This window comes from Apis cerana, linkage group LG8 (genome assembly GCF_029169275.1).
Source record: "Apis cerana isolate GH-2021 linkage group LG8, AcerK_1.0, whole genome shotgun sequence".
NCBI classification, from domain to species: Eukaryota; Metazoa; Arthropoda; class Insecta; order Hymenoptera; family Apidae; genus Apis; species Apis cerana.
The window spans coordinates 4,362,304-4,378,727 of NC_083859.1; the positions used below are offsets into that span (position 1 = coordinate 4,362,304).

The following is a 16,424-nucleotide window of genomic DNA, read 5'->3' on the forward strand; positions in this document are numbered from 1 at the left end:
AAAGAGGATTGAAATAATTTGTATAATTGAATAATTTATAATTATAATTGCTTATGATGAATTATTAATTTTTTTTTTTGCTTTAGTAAAAATTCTAAAGAAAATATTATACTTAAAGGTTGATAAAAATTTAAACTGAAAATATTGTAACATGAAGAAAGAATTTAATTTTGATGATAGCTAAATTATTATTAATCGGATATAATAACAGTTTCATTCAATTTACTTATACTTTAGTTACTTTAAATACCTTCTCTAACTATTATTCAGTGTATTACGGTCTTATTAACAGAGATAAAAAAATGAGAATATATTCTTTTTTCCAATTTAAACATTTCATTAAACGTACACTTTAATCTAGTCGACATCAGTGATAAAAATTTATTTCAATTTTTTTACCTATTAAATAATTACGTCGTACTATACACATTATTTCATTCAAATCTCTCATCTCTTTCCTTTTTTTTCTTTAAATATATCCAACAACAACTACACCTATGGATACATTAATTTCCATTACAAATTACAAAGTATACCTAAGCAATTATTCAAATTCATTACTTGAATCCTTATAATAATAATATTAATACTATTTCTCGTAGTAAAATTCGATCAAAAATGATTACCATCCAAATCCATCCAAAAGGATTAATTCCAAAAAAAATAAATAAATAAAAAGCATTTCTTGGAAAAATAATTGGAAACAATTTACCCGCGACAGTGAAGGTGAACCTTGTGGGGTTGTACGGGTGCGAGGTGTCCTCGGAGGGGCCGAATTTCCTCACGATCTTCGGCGAGGCGAACATGAGCTTGGCGATCCCCCCCAAGGAACGACCCACCCTCCGTGGCCTTCGACCCTCTTACGAGGCGGGCGAGACGCTCCAAGTGGAATGCAGCTCGGCGGCCAGCTACCCTCCGGCCCGGCTCGTCTTCATCCTCAACGGGAAAGAGGTGAGGGAGGAAAGAAACAGTTTTATGAGAACGTACGGCTATTAGAGCCTGGAGAGACATTCGCCAACTTTAGAATTCCTGATTGTAGCCGACGTCACAAAAAAAAACGACCCAAGCTCCGGGCTAAACTTAGTTTTTCTACCGGGCTCTGGCGATACTCGTTCCCTCGCGTGTCTTTTCATCCCTTCCCCCCCTCCCCCTGACGGTATTCGTTCAAGGTTTGGTTCAACCTTGTCTCGAGAACGAGTGAATTTTATGAAAAATCATGTTCGTGTTGTCAAATGAAAATTTTCAAATTATAAATCTAGTAATTCGGTCGTTGAATGTGAATTTTTGTTTAATTAAGTTTCTTAAATTCTAGGGATTGAATTGTCATCTGTTTTTATTGTAAATTCATCTAAGCAATTCAAAGTCTAATCTAAGTAATTGAAAGTTGGATCGAATGTTATAAGTTAAGGATTGAATATTTTTTAATGATAATTGTAATAAAATTATTTATAAATCGTTTCTCGTGCTCTTTGAAAAATCAGTTGAAGATAGTTTTTCTTTTCTGTTTTCCTCGTACGTCTTTTGATTGTGTGAATCTGTTTAAAAATAAAAAATGGAATGATCAAATTTATTCCAATTCTTTTCCTCTTTTCATTATTCCGAGGAAAATTTCCATAATATATGTGTTAAGTCTTCTATATATCTGGATTAAAGATTTATTGTTTCATAAAATTGTAGAATTTTTTATCGTTGTAATGAAAACGGTGTTTATTCAGATGGAATTATTTTAAATCGAAAACGATAATGAATATTAAATTGTATCGAATGAAAAACAGCGGAGAATGTGTGTTTGTATGTTATTTCTGAATTGAGAATTGAATGTTGCTTTGTTTCGATAAAAAATAATACATTAAATCTTTTTTTATGAAGATGAAAAGTTATTTGTTCTTCTGAAATTGTTTTTCGTGGGAAAATAATCGAATATTGGATTGCTTTAAATATTATCTTACAGTTTTATTATTATTATTAAATTATTTTGCAAAGATAATTAAACAATAGAAAAATAATTTTCAATTCTTGAGAAGATAATTGGAAGAATTTCAAAACATATCCATTTTCGAGAAACAATATATAATTCTCGATCAATTTGATGATAGATACCTCGACGTACTATAAAAAAAACTTGATCAAAATCTTGAAAAAAAAAATTTAATTTCAATCAAGACTCTTGAAAATTTCATCGTTTCGTGATTTTGAAAATTGTCGTGAGCGGAGGCAAAATGAAACAACGAGAGTTTGGAAAGTTCTTGGAAAATGACTTGGAGATGCCTTTGAATTGCAAATTCAACGCCGGCTAAAGATATGAAATTATGGGAATCGTTTAAAAGATGCTCGTTTAGTGTTTTCGCCACTACTCGCTCGTTTTATTCAGACTCTTCAAAAACTTATTCGGGGGTGAAAGGTAGAAGAAATTAAAACCGTCAGTTTATACTCGAGAATACTTTTTTCAAAGTTGCTTACTGTGCACTCAGCTCCTGTTTTCGTCTTAAAAATAACAGACGAAAATGCCACCCTATTAAATTCACTCCAACCACTCGAGCCGAGAAAGTTACTTTAGATGCTCGGATAGGATCTTGGGTATCTTGATGGCATTTCAAGTATAATAAATTGTAACTTTTTTCTCTTCTTTTCGATGCAGTAGCATTACTGTGATTACTTAGAGTAATTATGATTCTTTCATACGTTTCTTTATCTATAAATTATAAATAGAAATTCTGAATTCTTGAATCGAATCCGTTCAGGATAGATAAGAGTGATACATTCGTAGAAATTATAGATAAATAAGATATTATCATTAATATTTAAAATATTTATTCATTATTCTTCTATTTCGAACAATCCTTATTCTATCCACGAGATCCATTCGATCAAATATACAAGGAATATCTATATCTAATAAAGAATATCTTTCCCCCAGGAAGAAAATCGTATCGAAAACACGTATCACTTTTGTCACAAGAACAAATCGAGCCAATTCATGGCCCAAATTATCCCTTCATTCACCCAACACATTATCGCCAACACCCGAAACACTATAGAAACCATTATCCATGATCTCGATCCCATTCATCCCCCTAATCTAGCATGAAATTTCACTCGTGTGAACGGTGGGGGGAGGGGGACTAAGGCTAACTCTCGCCTTCTATCGTCAACAGGTGAACAAAGGGTTGATCAGAGAATTGCCGAGCACGAGCCCGACGGAGGACAGCCTCGTGTCCTCGACTCGTCTCGGCCTCACTCTTCGATTGGAACGACACCATTTCCCCGGAGGGACTTTAACTATCACCTGTCAGTCCACGTTGCCCAGGATCAGGGGCGACAGGGCGCTCGAGAGGGTGGAAACCGCGACGTTGGCCGCGAGCAATCAACGACTGGCGCAGGAACCGCCCAGATCCGGTTCAACGATCGATGCCCGACCCGTTTCGATCTCGATCTGCTGTTTATTAGCGATCTTACCATCGTTCAATCACGGTATCTTGCCACTTTTGCATGTTTAACCCGGAACGAATCGCAGACGAAAGCTTCGCGGGATCATTTCGCCACGGATCGTATCGTTGCTTGTCGAATCATGCAAGGATAAAAAGGGGGGCTTGGTGAAAAAGGATAAAGGAAAGACGAATTTCAAGGGGGAATTATTTTCGTATATGAATTGTAATTATTTTAAGAATGATATTTGTGATATTTATGCGCGTGTTCTTGCCTCTTCGCCTTAGTGATAAAATTAAATATATACATATGTGCACAATCTATATACGTATATATATATTGTGTACAAATTAATAAAAATCTGAAAATCTAGAAGTACTCATTTTGCATGAAAATGAAGATTCATTACGATATTATTCTGAGAGGATGAGAGGCAAGAATGTAATATATATATATATGATTTTAATATTTTTAAATAATAACGAAAATATCGAATGTAATTAATATAAAAGGATAATGTTCCCTTTCCACTAAGCCCTTCAATTATCGAATACAGCGAACCGTTCGATTTAATCTTAAGTCCAGATTAAACTCGGGATAAATTTTTCTTTTTTTTAATTTTTCATTGCCGCTGTAAATTGCTCACATCAAATATTCTCGTATTAATATTTCATATATAATTTGCATCTCGCATCGTCTTCTATATATATATAATCAGTCCGAAAAAACAAAGCGTTTTATTTCCTACTTTACTACTTTAACATTCCATTTTATATATCCATCAAAAGAAAACTTTCGTCAATTCGTATTTCGTAGCTATTTTAAACGAATATGCTGGCATGTGATCACTCTCAAAAAAAAAAAAAAGGAATTTCTTTTTCTTTTTAAATTCTTCACTGCCATTGTGGAAATTCCGTTGCTCATACAGAAGACACGTTCATTGAATCGTGGACGATACACGCGTGGACGTGTATATACGAAAGAATAAAAATACGTAATTTATATAAAAATATAAATTATAAGGTGTATCGATGGTCGCTCGATAAGGATAAAGAGAAGAGAGACGCTGATAGCAATATAATTTAAAAATCGATAAAAAAAAAAGCGAGTCGTTGAAGCGAGACGCGACACTTGTACATAGTGTATGATTGTGAATTTAGATTTACGGTGTGTAATTAAAGGGAGGAGAGATTAAAATAAAGGGGATGGGGATAAAAGGGGATAAACACGGTGAAAGTAGGGGGTGGGGAAAAAATTCGTTGTTGGAAAATTGTTTGGGATTGGTGGTGAGATCGCAATCACTATGATTATGCGATATAGTTTCACGAATATACGTGTGTGTTAAAAAAAGAAAAAGAAAAAAATGGTCGAGAGAGTTGATTGGAATTTTGAAGAGACGAAAGGCATAAATTTGAATCGATGGGGCGAGGAAGTGATTCATATTTATGAATTCGTTCGGGATAATTTAAGTTTCTTTTTTTTTTTTTTGTTTTTTTTCCCCTCGTGGTCTCACGAGATCATTTTTGGTGGCGTACAAGAATTTATACATATATACATATATAAATATATATATATATATACATACACGTATATGTATACACGAATGATTCGTCATATTTACGTTTTATTGTAATTTTACATGATCCATATCTGATCGTTACGACACATTTCAAACAATAAAGAGAAACGTCAGGCATAATGATTCTGTCTTCTTTCATCTCGCAATCCCTCTTTTTTTTATTCGATGCAGGTAAGATTTTCGTTTAATATCTAGCACGATGAACTTTCTTCTTCTTCTTCTTCTTCTTCTTCTTTCATAGAGTAGAAAAAACTAATGAGTAGTTAAAAATATAAAATTTGATATACGTGTATAAATTATATTACATCATTATTTATGTTTGTTAATTGGGTTAAGTAAAATTGTGTAATAAACAGAATATGTAATATTACATTATTGTAATACACAATGTAAATAATTGATTACTAACTTCAACTGTTTCTGTAAATCTCCTATCTATTCCTCCAATCATAACCATCACAGGTTTGGATCCTTTACATAACATTAATTCATTCGATGTTTAACTTAACTGCTTAAATACACGGGGAACATGGTTATCTGCATCTTATATCACGGATTGTGGAAACATAAAATAGAGTTCTTAGTAAGCTTCGCAATCTTATCGTTTCCCATAAGTATAAAGTCACGCTAAACTTTGTTGTTAATGTTCAAAAGATTTAATTCTAAAATATGACAACTATTTATGCTCCGTTAAAAATTAATAAACAGTATTATAATCTTTTCTTATTACTCCCTTAATATTTTAATTAATATATTTATAAATAATTTTAAAACTACTCTTTTATTCGTTCCTTTATCAACTAATTCCACTTACACATTCTTATCTGATTCCTTAAAAAGTTATTCTTCTGTTTCAGCGATAAAATCCTTTTCCTTCTTTCTCCATTATTTCTCAAATAGCAAACCAGAGCAAAAGCCACTCTATCAGTTTCCTTAAAAAATTAATTTCCACTTCCACAATTCTCTTTTCCGATTCTTTCTTTCTTCCTTCGCGTTAAAGATATTGCTTCACGTGTTTCCACATAAAGAATTATCAATTAATTCTTAAAAAAGAAAAATTTCCTTCCCTACAACCTTCTCCTCCCAAATACCTTCTTGAATTCCTTCTAAATATCCTAAACCCGCTGCTTCCTCCTTCCTTTCGCATCCTCCATTCTCCTCCATCCTCATTTCCACCGAGTCGAAAGTGATTCACGCGAAGATAGGGGAAGAATTGTGATAACAGGTTGGCCGGAATAAAAGCGATTAGAGATCGGTGAAAGGAAAGGAGAACAATTTAGCGGCCGGTAAACAGTGGAAAACGGGAAATCTAAATCCCGGCCAAAGGATTTCCTGCACCCTCTTCCTCCAACCTGGTTAATCCATCCTCCAGTATTTCGACTTATCGGCTCGAGAATTCACTCGCCTCTTCCTCTTCCAGATTCGATTTCCAGATTAATTAAGGATCGTTGGTCTGAAAGAACACACCCAGAGAGATCCTCTCCACTCCTCTTTCCTTCTACAGGAAAACGCGTAACGAGGAGTTTGCTTCCGTTTCGTGAGACATCGAAATCGATAATGATATTTCTTTCAATGATTTGGAAAAAAGGCGAAACGCCTTTAATGAGAAAATTGCAATTCGCAGAGACGCTCGAATTCGCGTCTTGGCCATTTGATCGTTAACAGAGAGAATTGGGCTCCTCTGTTAGGAGAAATTAGAGGGTTCGTTTACGATACACGGAGGAATGGTTTCGATTGATCGATTGGATTCACGGTTGATAATGTCCTGGGGTTGTTGCGTGTGTTTGAAGATCGAGAGATTGGATAATGAGACGAGTTTAAGGATCGTTTACAGGTATTTTTGATTGCGAGAGACATTAAGATGTTCCTAATAAAATCTCGACGAGGAGATAAATTTAAATTTTCTATCTCCTTGTTTCGTTTTGTTACAAGAGTTGGGATTGTGTATGAAAATGTCGCGTGATCGGATTGTGGAGGGCCTTTTTCAAGTATTATATTGCATAGAGTTTAAAGCTCGTATATATGATTGACAGATATTGAAACATTGATAATAAAGTCTTTTGTGATTGAAAAGGTGCTTCAGTTATTCTAATATCGTTCACCTATTGTATCTTATATTGGTATTTCCGTCGCTATTATATATCAGTCGCGATGAATGAGGGAGCAATTTAAATTTCTATGAAAAGATTATTTTGTGGTACACGTGGTACGCATAATTTATAAGCATAGCTTAAAAAGAACGAATATAATTATCGCTTGCATATGTTTATATATAATTTGTATACCATTTTTTCAAAATAATTAACGATATTTAATCATTACTTAAATAATCTCCAATATTTAATCCAATTGGAATTTTTGAAAACAGTTCGAATGAATTGACAAGCGAAGCATAATAGATTTTCTAGTTTCACCCCAAATTTAATATCTTTCATTTCCTGATTCCAGCAAAACTTTCGTTTCAAAATCCCCTTCGCATCGGCTATTTTCAATAACCCACCTTGGTTAAATCTATCCCGAATGAAACCAGTTCATCTTCAAAATCAAAACGCCTAACCGTTTAAACCATTCTTCGATAAACCATCCAACGAAATTAGCTACGAAATATCGATCGCACTCTTCAATCAGCTCGTAAATAAATCTCGCTCTCCATATTACGTATCTCGTTCTGCAAAGAAAAAAGAGAAACAGCTCTAGAAATAGTAGCGTTCGAACATCAATGATCGGTTTCTTCAGTATAGGCCAATGAGTTCGATGAGTTCGCTCGTTTCACCTGGAATGACCTATATACTCCTTCCACCCTTTCCAGATAACCCTTTCGAGATGATGTGCAGCAAGGTTATGAAAGAGGAGGAGAGAGAGAGTGAGAGAAAATAGGCAAAAAAGAGAAGAGGGGAGGAAAAAAAGGAGAAAGAAATGAGATCAACTTGGATTCAAAAATGGCCGCGAGGTTGTTAGCTTCAAGATGCTCGAAGGCACACGGGTAAACCCGCTATTATCTCGGCATTGTTTTATGGCTGTGACAACGCTGGAGCCAAAAGCTAGAACGCCACTATTCTCCGTGTAAAGGTAGGATGTGTGCTCGTGCTCGTTTGCAACCGTGCCGATTCCTCTTACGGCCGTGCATCCGTTTTCGTTTCTGTACGAAAGACAATGTTCGTAATTGTTCGTCAGAACGTTCTTCTTTTTTCTTTTTTTTTTTTTTTTTTTTCAGTACTGGATGAAGATGACCGGGTTGGAGGTCATAAACTCATTCGAGTATCAAATATATTTCGTACACGAGTACAATTTCGAATTGTCGACGGTATTATAAGAAAATCATCATATTTTTGAGTTTACGTGTATTTATCCACACATATTGAATGAAAATGAATAAGATCAATTCTTTTTGCGTTATACATTTTTGAATTCTAGATAACATAATCTGATATGATAATTGTAATAGAAATATATTTTATTTTTATACGTATGGTAGGAAGTTTAAATAGATGCAACAAATATTACGAATACTATACTAAAGTACTACAAAAGCTACTTGTACTCGTGTTAAGAACGATGAATGGCATTACATGCACAGGCATTTTTCTATAGTAGAATATAAATTATAGAACCAATTATATTGACTTGATATTGATTGATGAAGTGCGTCATAGATTGATTAACTCGAAGACACGATTTAATTGAAATTGAGAATGCTTGAACGAGCTACTAATTTTATATATTTCACGATACGTCTTAATTTTATAACGATTGTTATTTCATCAAAGCGATGAAAAAAAGAGTTAAGTGAAACAAATGTTATGTACGTGGGCTTTTGCTGATAAATTTGGAGCAAGGAAGGGAAGAGACGCGGAACCACAGGAAGCGAATCAAGGGTGATATTTGAAATGCAAATGGGTTTACTTAGTCGAAGACAGATAAATCCTTCGAAAATAAATTTCAGGCCGAGCAAGATTAGAAAGGGGGACGTGCAAAAACATACGTGCATATATATCTATATATATATATACATGATTCGCCCGAAATGCAAAGGATTACTTGTTTGAACAGAGGAAACCGGAATTCCCGTGGCGTGGAAAATTCAACTGCCGTTCCTAACTATTGCATTCAGAGCATCAATTTTAAATATTTTATTTTATTTTTTGTTCTACTTTTTTCCCCTCCCTTTTCCCTCCTCCCAATATTGAAACACCTCTGGTAACAATTTCGGGGGAAAAAAAAAATTTCGAATTCAATATTGCATTTTGTTCTTCTTGCAAAGTTAATCCTTTGCGCAACGCAATTTCTTCTCTTCCTCGACGCTTTATAGAATACAAAATACAATTTCTGATTGTTTCATTCGTACTGTCAATTTCAGATATTTTATTTTTCTTTTCAATATTGAAACGCTCTAATAAAAATTCTCCGTGGAAATTTTTTATATCCGATGTTATAGATTGCTCTTTTCAAAAGTTGAACGGGATTGAATCTTTGAATTAATAGTTTTTTTTTCCTGCATGTTTCCACCAAATCCCTATTCCGTACAAATTATCATACGTTCCCCTTCTGTTCATGAATTTTTAAATTCTTCCTGATTAAATCTTTCTTTTCCTTTCTATAAATATACACGTCTTAGAAAATAATAATACAAAATAATAAATCATTTACTTTCTAAAAAATTAATCAAAATTTGGTAATATTTCATTTTTATAATAACCTTATTCAATATCATTACACCTTTTATTTATATTATTCCAGTCTCCCTCTTCGTATAATAATAAAACTTGAAAGAAAGATAATACAATAAGGAGAAAGACATTTATGCGATGACGAGAATTGCAAAAAATTTAAAAAAATCAAGAAAAATTCAGAATTGATCAGTTCGAAGGCAGAAAGATGGCGCTCAAGCATCGAACGCGTGTATAATTAAAAAAAGAAAAAAATCGTGTATACGTCCATTCAACCTGCCGCGATTTCCCTTAGTTTCCGGGTAGACAGCCTCGTCGAGTGTTCTTTTGTATCACGAGAGAAAAGAAAGAAGACTCGATGCAGGCTCGAGCGAGCAACCCGCTCGTGCATGATGCACCAGTAATATACGCACTTACTTGGAAAACAATCGAGACCAGATTTCCATTGGTCACGAAACAGAAGGAGCAATCGTTTGGAATTAACGCCGTCGCCGCTTATATACGCAATGTGTGCGTGCGCGTGTATATATATATATATTTACACCGCCGACATCCGATGGTAATTACCAACGGACGTCACGTTTTCTTTCTTCGTTCGTGACGTATCCCCGTTATTTCAACGAAAGAAGAAAGGGAGCATCGTGTGTTTAATGATATGCGAAGGGACGTTTTCATCGATAAAAAAAAAGGGAAAAGAAAGTAGCTTTTTAGGGAAGGGTGGAGCAATCTCTGAATTCAATCTGGATCCGATGAATAATTTGAATAATGGCTGTGGGGTTCTTAGGAAGTTCTTGGCTTTGTAAATGGACTTTTTACAAGTACGTAATTTGGTATAAAGGAGAAATCGACGGGGTGGAAAAATGATTACAAGGAGGGGAATTGGAAATTTTTAACTGTCGTTCATCTTGGAAACACATAATTCCTCAAATTATCATTCTTTATTCCAATATAACGAAAAGATATCCAATAAAATAACAAAATTATCTTCCTTGTATCCTTACAACATAAAAATCGATAAATCATACTGATTAAAATAAATTAAAGTAAATCTCACATTTTAATATCATCTTTTATCCTCGCTTCAAATAAAGCCAATGATACTTCGAACTTCGTCTTCATCGAACAAAAGAACAGCAAATTATCCCTGCCGCGGTTTTTCCCGTGGATAAAGAAAATCGAAAACCTTGATCGCCGATGATAAAGTCTCGAGGCGTGGGAATTATTTTTGTGCGCAATTTGCACGGCCGCTAATTTCAACTTGCGAAACGGAAAGCGGTTTTGTCCCGCGGGGCCGTTTGATTTATTCGTCCACGGCCACCTTCTTCCCCTCTTGGAACTGCATAAAAGACGAAGGAGAAAGAGAGAGAGAGAGAGAGAGATCTAGCCTCTGGTTGAATGGATACACGCGAGATAACAGGGACATCTTGATTCCCATTAAGTTGAGGATGTACAGCGGTTTAGATTCGAAAGTAAATAAGTGGCAGATAACGCGAGGAGGGGGAGCTGTAATTTATTAACGTCACGCGGAAAAATTGCCACGGTACCGGCAATTGAAGGAAAATGAGATCAGGAGGAAGATTCTGAGGCATTAAAGATGAAAGTTTCGAATGTTTTTTTACTGTAAGTGAAATTTGATGGGATATTAATATTGACGTTGATATTATAAATTTCTGATGAAGGATGATGTAAATTTGGTTAATTTTATTCTCACATTTCACAGAAAATTAATTGTCGATTTTTATCAATTTTATCTTGGATAGAATTATCCGAATCAATCCAGATTTTTCAATTTAAGTTGGCGATTTTTTTTTTCATTTTAAATTAATAATTAATATTTTTATATTTCTATGTTGGATAGAAATCAATCTAAATTCTATTATCTAAGTGAAGTATTTAATTTTTAAAGATTTTTAATTTTCATGATTTGAACGAGTTTCAAATCGATCTGTTATTTCAACGGATACATTTGATAAAATTGACTTCAGAAATTGAAGTCGTGGATCTCTCTGCAGATCCCCTGTCTCTGTACAAAGTGAACGGGATCAGAGGTCAGTGGAGCCAAAGAAACTGTAACTCAATCCTTGACTTCTTTATTTCGTTCATCGATGATTTACTGGAAATGGCAGCCAGTAAAGATCGCATCCTTTCCAAAGAACCAAATTCTCAATCTATTTGACATTACATAATCTTGAAAAGAACCTGTTTTCTTTTTTTTTTTTACGGAAGAATTTTCAAAATATTTTTAAGAGAAATAGCAAAAGAAAATATAATTTAAATCGATAAGTTTTCATCCTATGGATGGAAATTAAAAATTTATAGAAAATTTTAAAACAAAGCGGAAATATTTTTCAACCATATAAAAATACTCGATTTTTATGATGTTTAATTAACTTTTAACCGATGATTCACGTATAGAATTTTTTCAATATATATTAATAATTGTTTAAATAAATAAAAATAGGTAAAAATTGTGTATTGATAATAAATGAAACACAGAAAATTGCTCAGAAAAAAATTATTCCAAATAAAAATTCAAAATTTAAAAAGGATTTTAAAAGAAAATATACGGAAAATATACGTTGCAATAAAATAAAAATTTTTGTATAATTAAAAAATATACATAGAATTCAATTTTCACAACGATTTCTAACGATCTCTATTTCTATCTTTAAAAAAAATTCAAGATAAATTAATTCTTGACAATTTTATCATCTGTAATTTGTTAATTATAATAATAATGAACGATTCATTAATTTCAAATAATTTATATTCTTTATCCCTCTGTCCCTTTTTATTCTTTCCTCTGAAATTTCGTGCATATTTCCGCTTGATTAAATCGCATTTTACACCAAACTCTAATCGCGCTTTAATCCCGTAAGATTTGTTTCCCATGTAAATCGAGGATCCACGATAATTACTATCTTGTATCGACATCGTCTGTATTTAATCAGCACTAAGACCAATCCTCTTCCTAAACGAGCGAACTTAGGCTGTAAGTTGGTCGAGAAATGTTTGTTGCATACTCGAACGATCTCTCTCTCTCTTTTTTTTTTTTTGTTTGAGGTACTTTACCCAGAAGCGTCAAAGAGGAATGTAATGTAATGATGACGAAACGTTAATGCATTCGACACCGAATTTAAATTTGCTCAATTGAAATTCATAATTCATGGAGATCCGCTATTTATTACGTATTCCTTTTCACAGCACGTTGCATTTACCGATTTCATCTGGGACTACTTCGAAACGAAGTTGATTAATTTTTCACTCGTATCGCGGATAGTTGGGATTTCGTAGTTTTCAAATTTCGCGCCACTTTCGCGTGGATATTTTATAGGTTATGTTACGCATATAATTTCTTTTTGGACTTCCTTGGGAAAAATTAATTTTAATCCATTTCTCAAAATGGTAATTTCTCAATTTATTTTTTCATTAAATATCGCTATTTGACATATCCATAAACCATTAAAGTTCTTTTGAATGCTCAATTCTTTAAAAGAATAAAATATGAAAAAGTTTAAAGAAGAAAATTAAATTTATGAAAGAATAATATCGAACGATTCCGACCTTTTATCTCTCGATGCATACACGCCTTTGAAACTTTAAAACTGTCGATTGATGAATCGATATTAAATGAGAATATTCGATAGAATCCGGGATAAACGTGATAAAACGATTCTTCTTGATTGAATTTTTACCATCTAATTTTTCCTTTTGATATTTATTCCGAGATAAACTCTCGGAAATATCGAACGACAATGAAAGAACATGGATCGGATGTTCTTTTTAGCCTACTTATAAAGAACTTAAATAATTCAATCGATACGATTCCTTCAAATATTTCTTCGCGATTTAAAGAAGACACGTATTGACATGAAAATCGATTATTGGCCGATAAAAAAGAAACGAATCGTTTGATATTCATTTGTAAAAAAGACCAGTATTGGATGCTAAAACGACTTAAATAAATATAGTCGACAAATGGAGCAGCAATTAAAGCAATATATGCTCATAAAACATTCTCGATTGCCTTTCTGAAAGACCATTTGCATTCATCTCGTTATCGGGGTCCATACCATCGTGAATTCTCATTAAAGTATTTATATAACATATTCGTATTTTCTCGGCGATATATTTATACAAATAAATACAGAGTCAATCACGAAAGTATTTAAATAATATTTTATCCAAAGAAACGAAATCTTAAAGTTTCATTTTGTATACAATATAATTTATGTCTCGGAACTTTTATAATAAGATAAATTTTATTAAATATTTTGTAATTTGAAATATTGTTTCATCCAGTATGAAGTTATATTTAAAAAAATGAAACTGCATTGAAAATTTTGAGAATTTCACCTTCAAAATTGCTTTATACATTGTCACTCCATAATTGAACGAAGAAACATTAACGAAATATAATCTTTCAAATTCAAAACTATGATAAATACATTAGATTAGAGACACGAGGAAAGAGAGAAAAATAAAAAGAAGGAGATTAAAGCGATCGAGAGAAGCGGAGATACGAATTTTCAAAGCAATTGAAAAGTTTTCAATGATAAATCGTTATTTCAGGAAAGAAAAAAAGATCAGTAGTTTTGGGAAGAAAAACTGCACTGTTCTTTCTATCCTTAATTTTCTTTCCTTAATTACTACACAATTTTCAAATCGTCAAAATTTTTTAATTTTTATAAATATACCTCTATATAAATTTATCACTTTTTTATTATGGCAAATTCGAAGAATTAAAGGTAAAAAAAATTATACAACTCTCTTCAAATACTACTTCAACTATCAAAAACGATTGATTGTTTTATTCCAAAATCACAAAAGAACATAAAAATAAATGAATAAATGAATTTTCTCAATAAAAATAACGTAGTAAAAAAAAAAAAACCTCGCAATGTTTCACTTTACGAAATTATTATACTACACTCCGTATACGCAGATTAAACATTTAAGAATACTTACGGTTATGCCTTATGATTTTCCACGGTATTAAGCAACGTGCCAAAACAGAGATATAATCCGCCTAATCACCGCAACCGATATTACCAACCCCCTCCTCCTTCTTCCCCCTGCCAGATGTTGAGCACACAGGCAAGAAACGGCTCGAGCGGGATCCTAATGAAGAAAGGTATCACTGTTTCGCGATGAAACTAACTAACGGGATGAAACTCGTTCGACGTGGTGGTAAAAACTTTCCCCTTTCGAACTCTTAATCGCCTGTCATAACTACGTAATCCACCGGGATTATTTCACACCGAGGCCGAGGAAAAATGACTTTATCGAGCAAACAGCGACAACGAAGAATCCAAGTTGGCAAAAGGGATTTCAAAAACTTGCTCGAGTCGATCAGTTCTGTATGAAATATTAATGGAATATTAACGAGTGCGAATTCATTTAGAAAAAAAGGGGGGGAGGGAAGATGATAAATTTTAAGTAAGTAAACCCATCGTAAAAATTGTGGCGAAACTTTGAGATTAAAACGATTAAATTTTTACAACGATTATGTATTATTTACTTCGAATACGTGTAAGTAGAAGTAAGAAACCTTTTCTTTGGTGAAAGTGATAAATACATTTTTAAGTGATTACGCGTCGATTGAATCATATTACTTTTCTTTAAAATTTTCATTTCGTTCATCTTTTTTTCTTTTTTCTTTTTTTTTATAAATCTTTGCGTGTAAATGAAATTCTAAGAAAAATTAATGATTTCCAATCTTATATAGGGATTTTCCAATGATTCCATCATCTCTTAATTTCGTTTCATAATGCTAAATCTTCAATTTCTAGCATTAAAATTTCAATTTGAACCAGCGTGCACGTTGTCGGCCAACGGTTTACAGAGCTTCTATTTTAATATCCTGACAAGCAGCTCGTTTTTACAGCGGAACGGTTCCGGTTTCTTGCTTGTTGTTGTGTGTGTGTAAATAAATTTCATAAAGTATCACGCAAGAAGGGGAAGGAAAAAGGAAAATGGGGAGGGAAAAAAAAAAAAATGAAAAAAAGTGGGAAACCAGACACGCCTTCTACCGTTACGTAGTCACTAAGTTATCATCGATTTCCTTGTCCTTGCACGGATTTAAACCCCGTTACAAATTACTACGAGAGCAGTTCGATGCTTTAACTTCTTTCCAACCCTGATTGATAGTGGATCCCGTTGCTTAATCGCAAAGATAACGTTGTTTACAACTATGCTTTAAATTTTGCTTAAAACGCAGCCAGTCAATGGATGTCCCTTGATTGCTCACTTGCCTGATCGTTCACGAGTTGATAATGTGCGATATTTATTTAAATGAAAAAAAATAAAATAAAATTTCTGAATACATAGATAATTTTTTAAAATAATTCAATCAAGTATTCTCTTTGAAAATACTTTAATAATCCTCCTTTTCGTATCTTTTTTAATAATTAATTTAGGCTCAACAGATCCACAAGATTCATGTAAAAAAATTTTTAAAATTTTTTACACTATCACTTTCGAATTATCGATTTCTAATTGCAGTAATTCGAATAATTTTATTTTTTAAATCGGTCATTTGTCGATGATTACAAATTGTGATATCTTGATTATCTTAAATTACTTATTTATTACTGTTTCCATAATTAAACTTCAATAATAATATTCAGGATAATGGGGCAGTTAATATTGAAACATTATATAGAATGTCGTGACACGATTGTCTCGTGCTATCTGTTTTCCCTGGCGAAAGGAAAAACGCATTATTCGTAATGGATTTGTTCGTGTGGCTA

The 16,424-nt window shown here is 33.0% G+C and overlaps 1 protein-coding gene across 3 annotated transcripts in view; it reads left to right on the forward strand.

The window, feature by feature from the left end:
• The window catches only part of LOC107995359 (uncharacterized), a 184,122-nt gene that overhangs the window by 75,497 nt on the left and 92,201 nt on the right, over positions 1 to 16,424 (forward strand). For all 3 annotated transcript variants that reach the window (XR_009830848.1, XM_062078189.1, XM_062078190.1), the window contains 2 exons: positions 722 to 951; positions 3,156 to 3,471. Coding sequence is in view for 2 of the 3 variants with exons in the window: in XM_062078189.1 (XP_061934173.1) it covers positions 722 to 951; positions 3,156 to 3,471 (546 nt within the window). In the remaining variant the exon portion in view is untranslated. The remainder of the gene's footprint in view (positions 1 to 721; positions 952 to 3,155; positions 3,472 to 16,424) is intronic.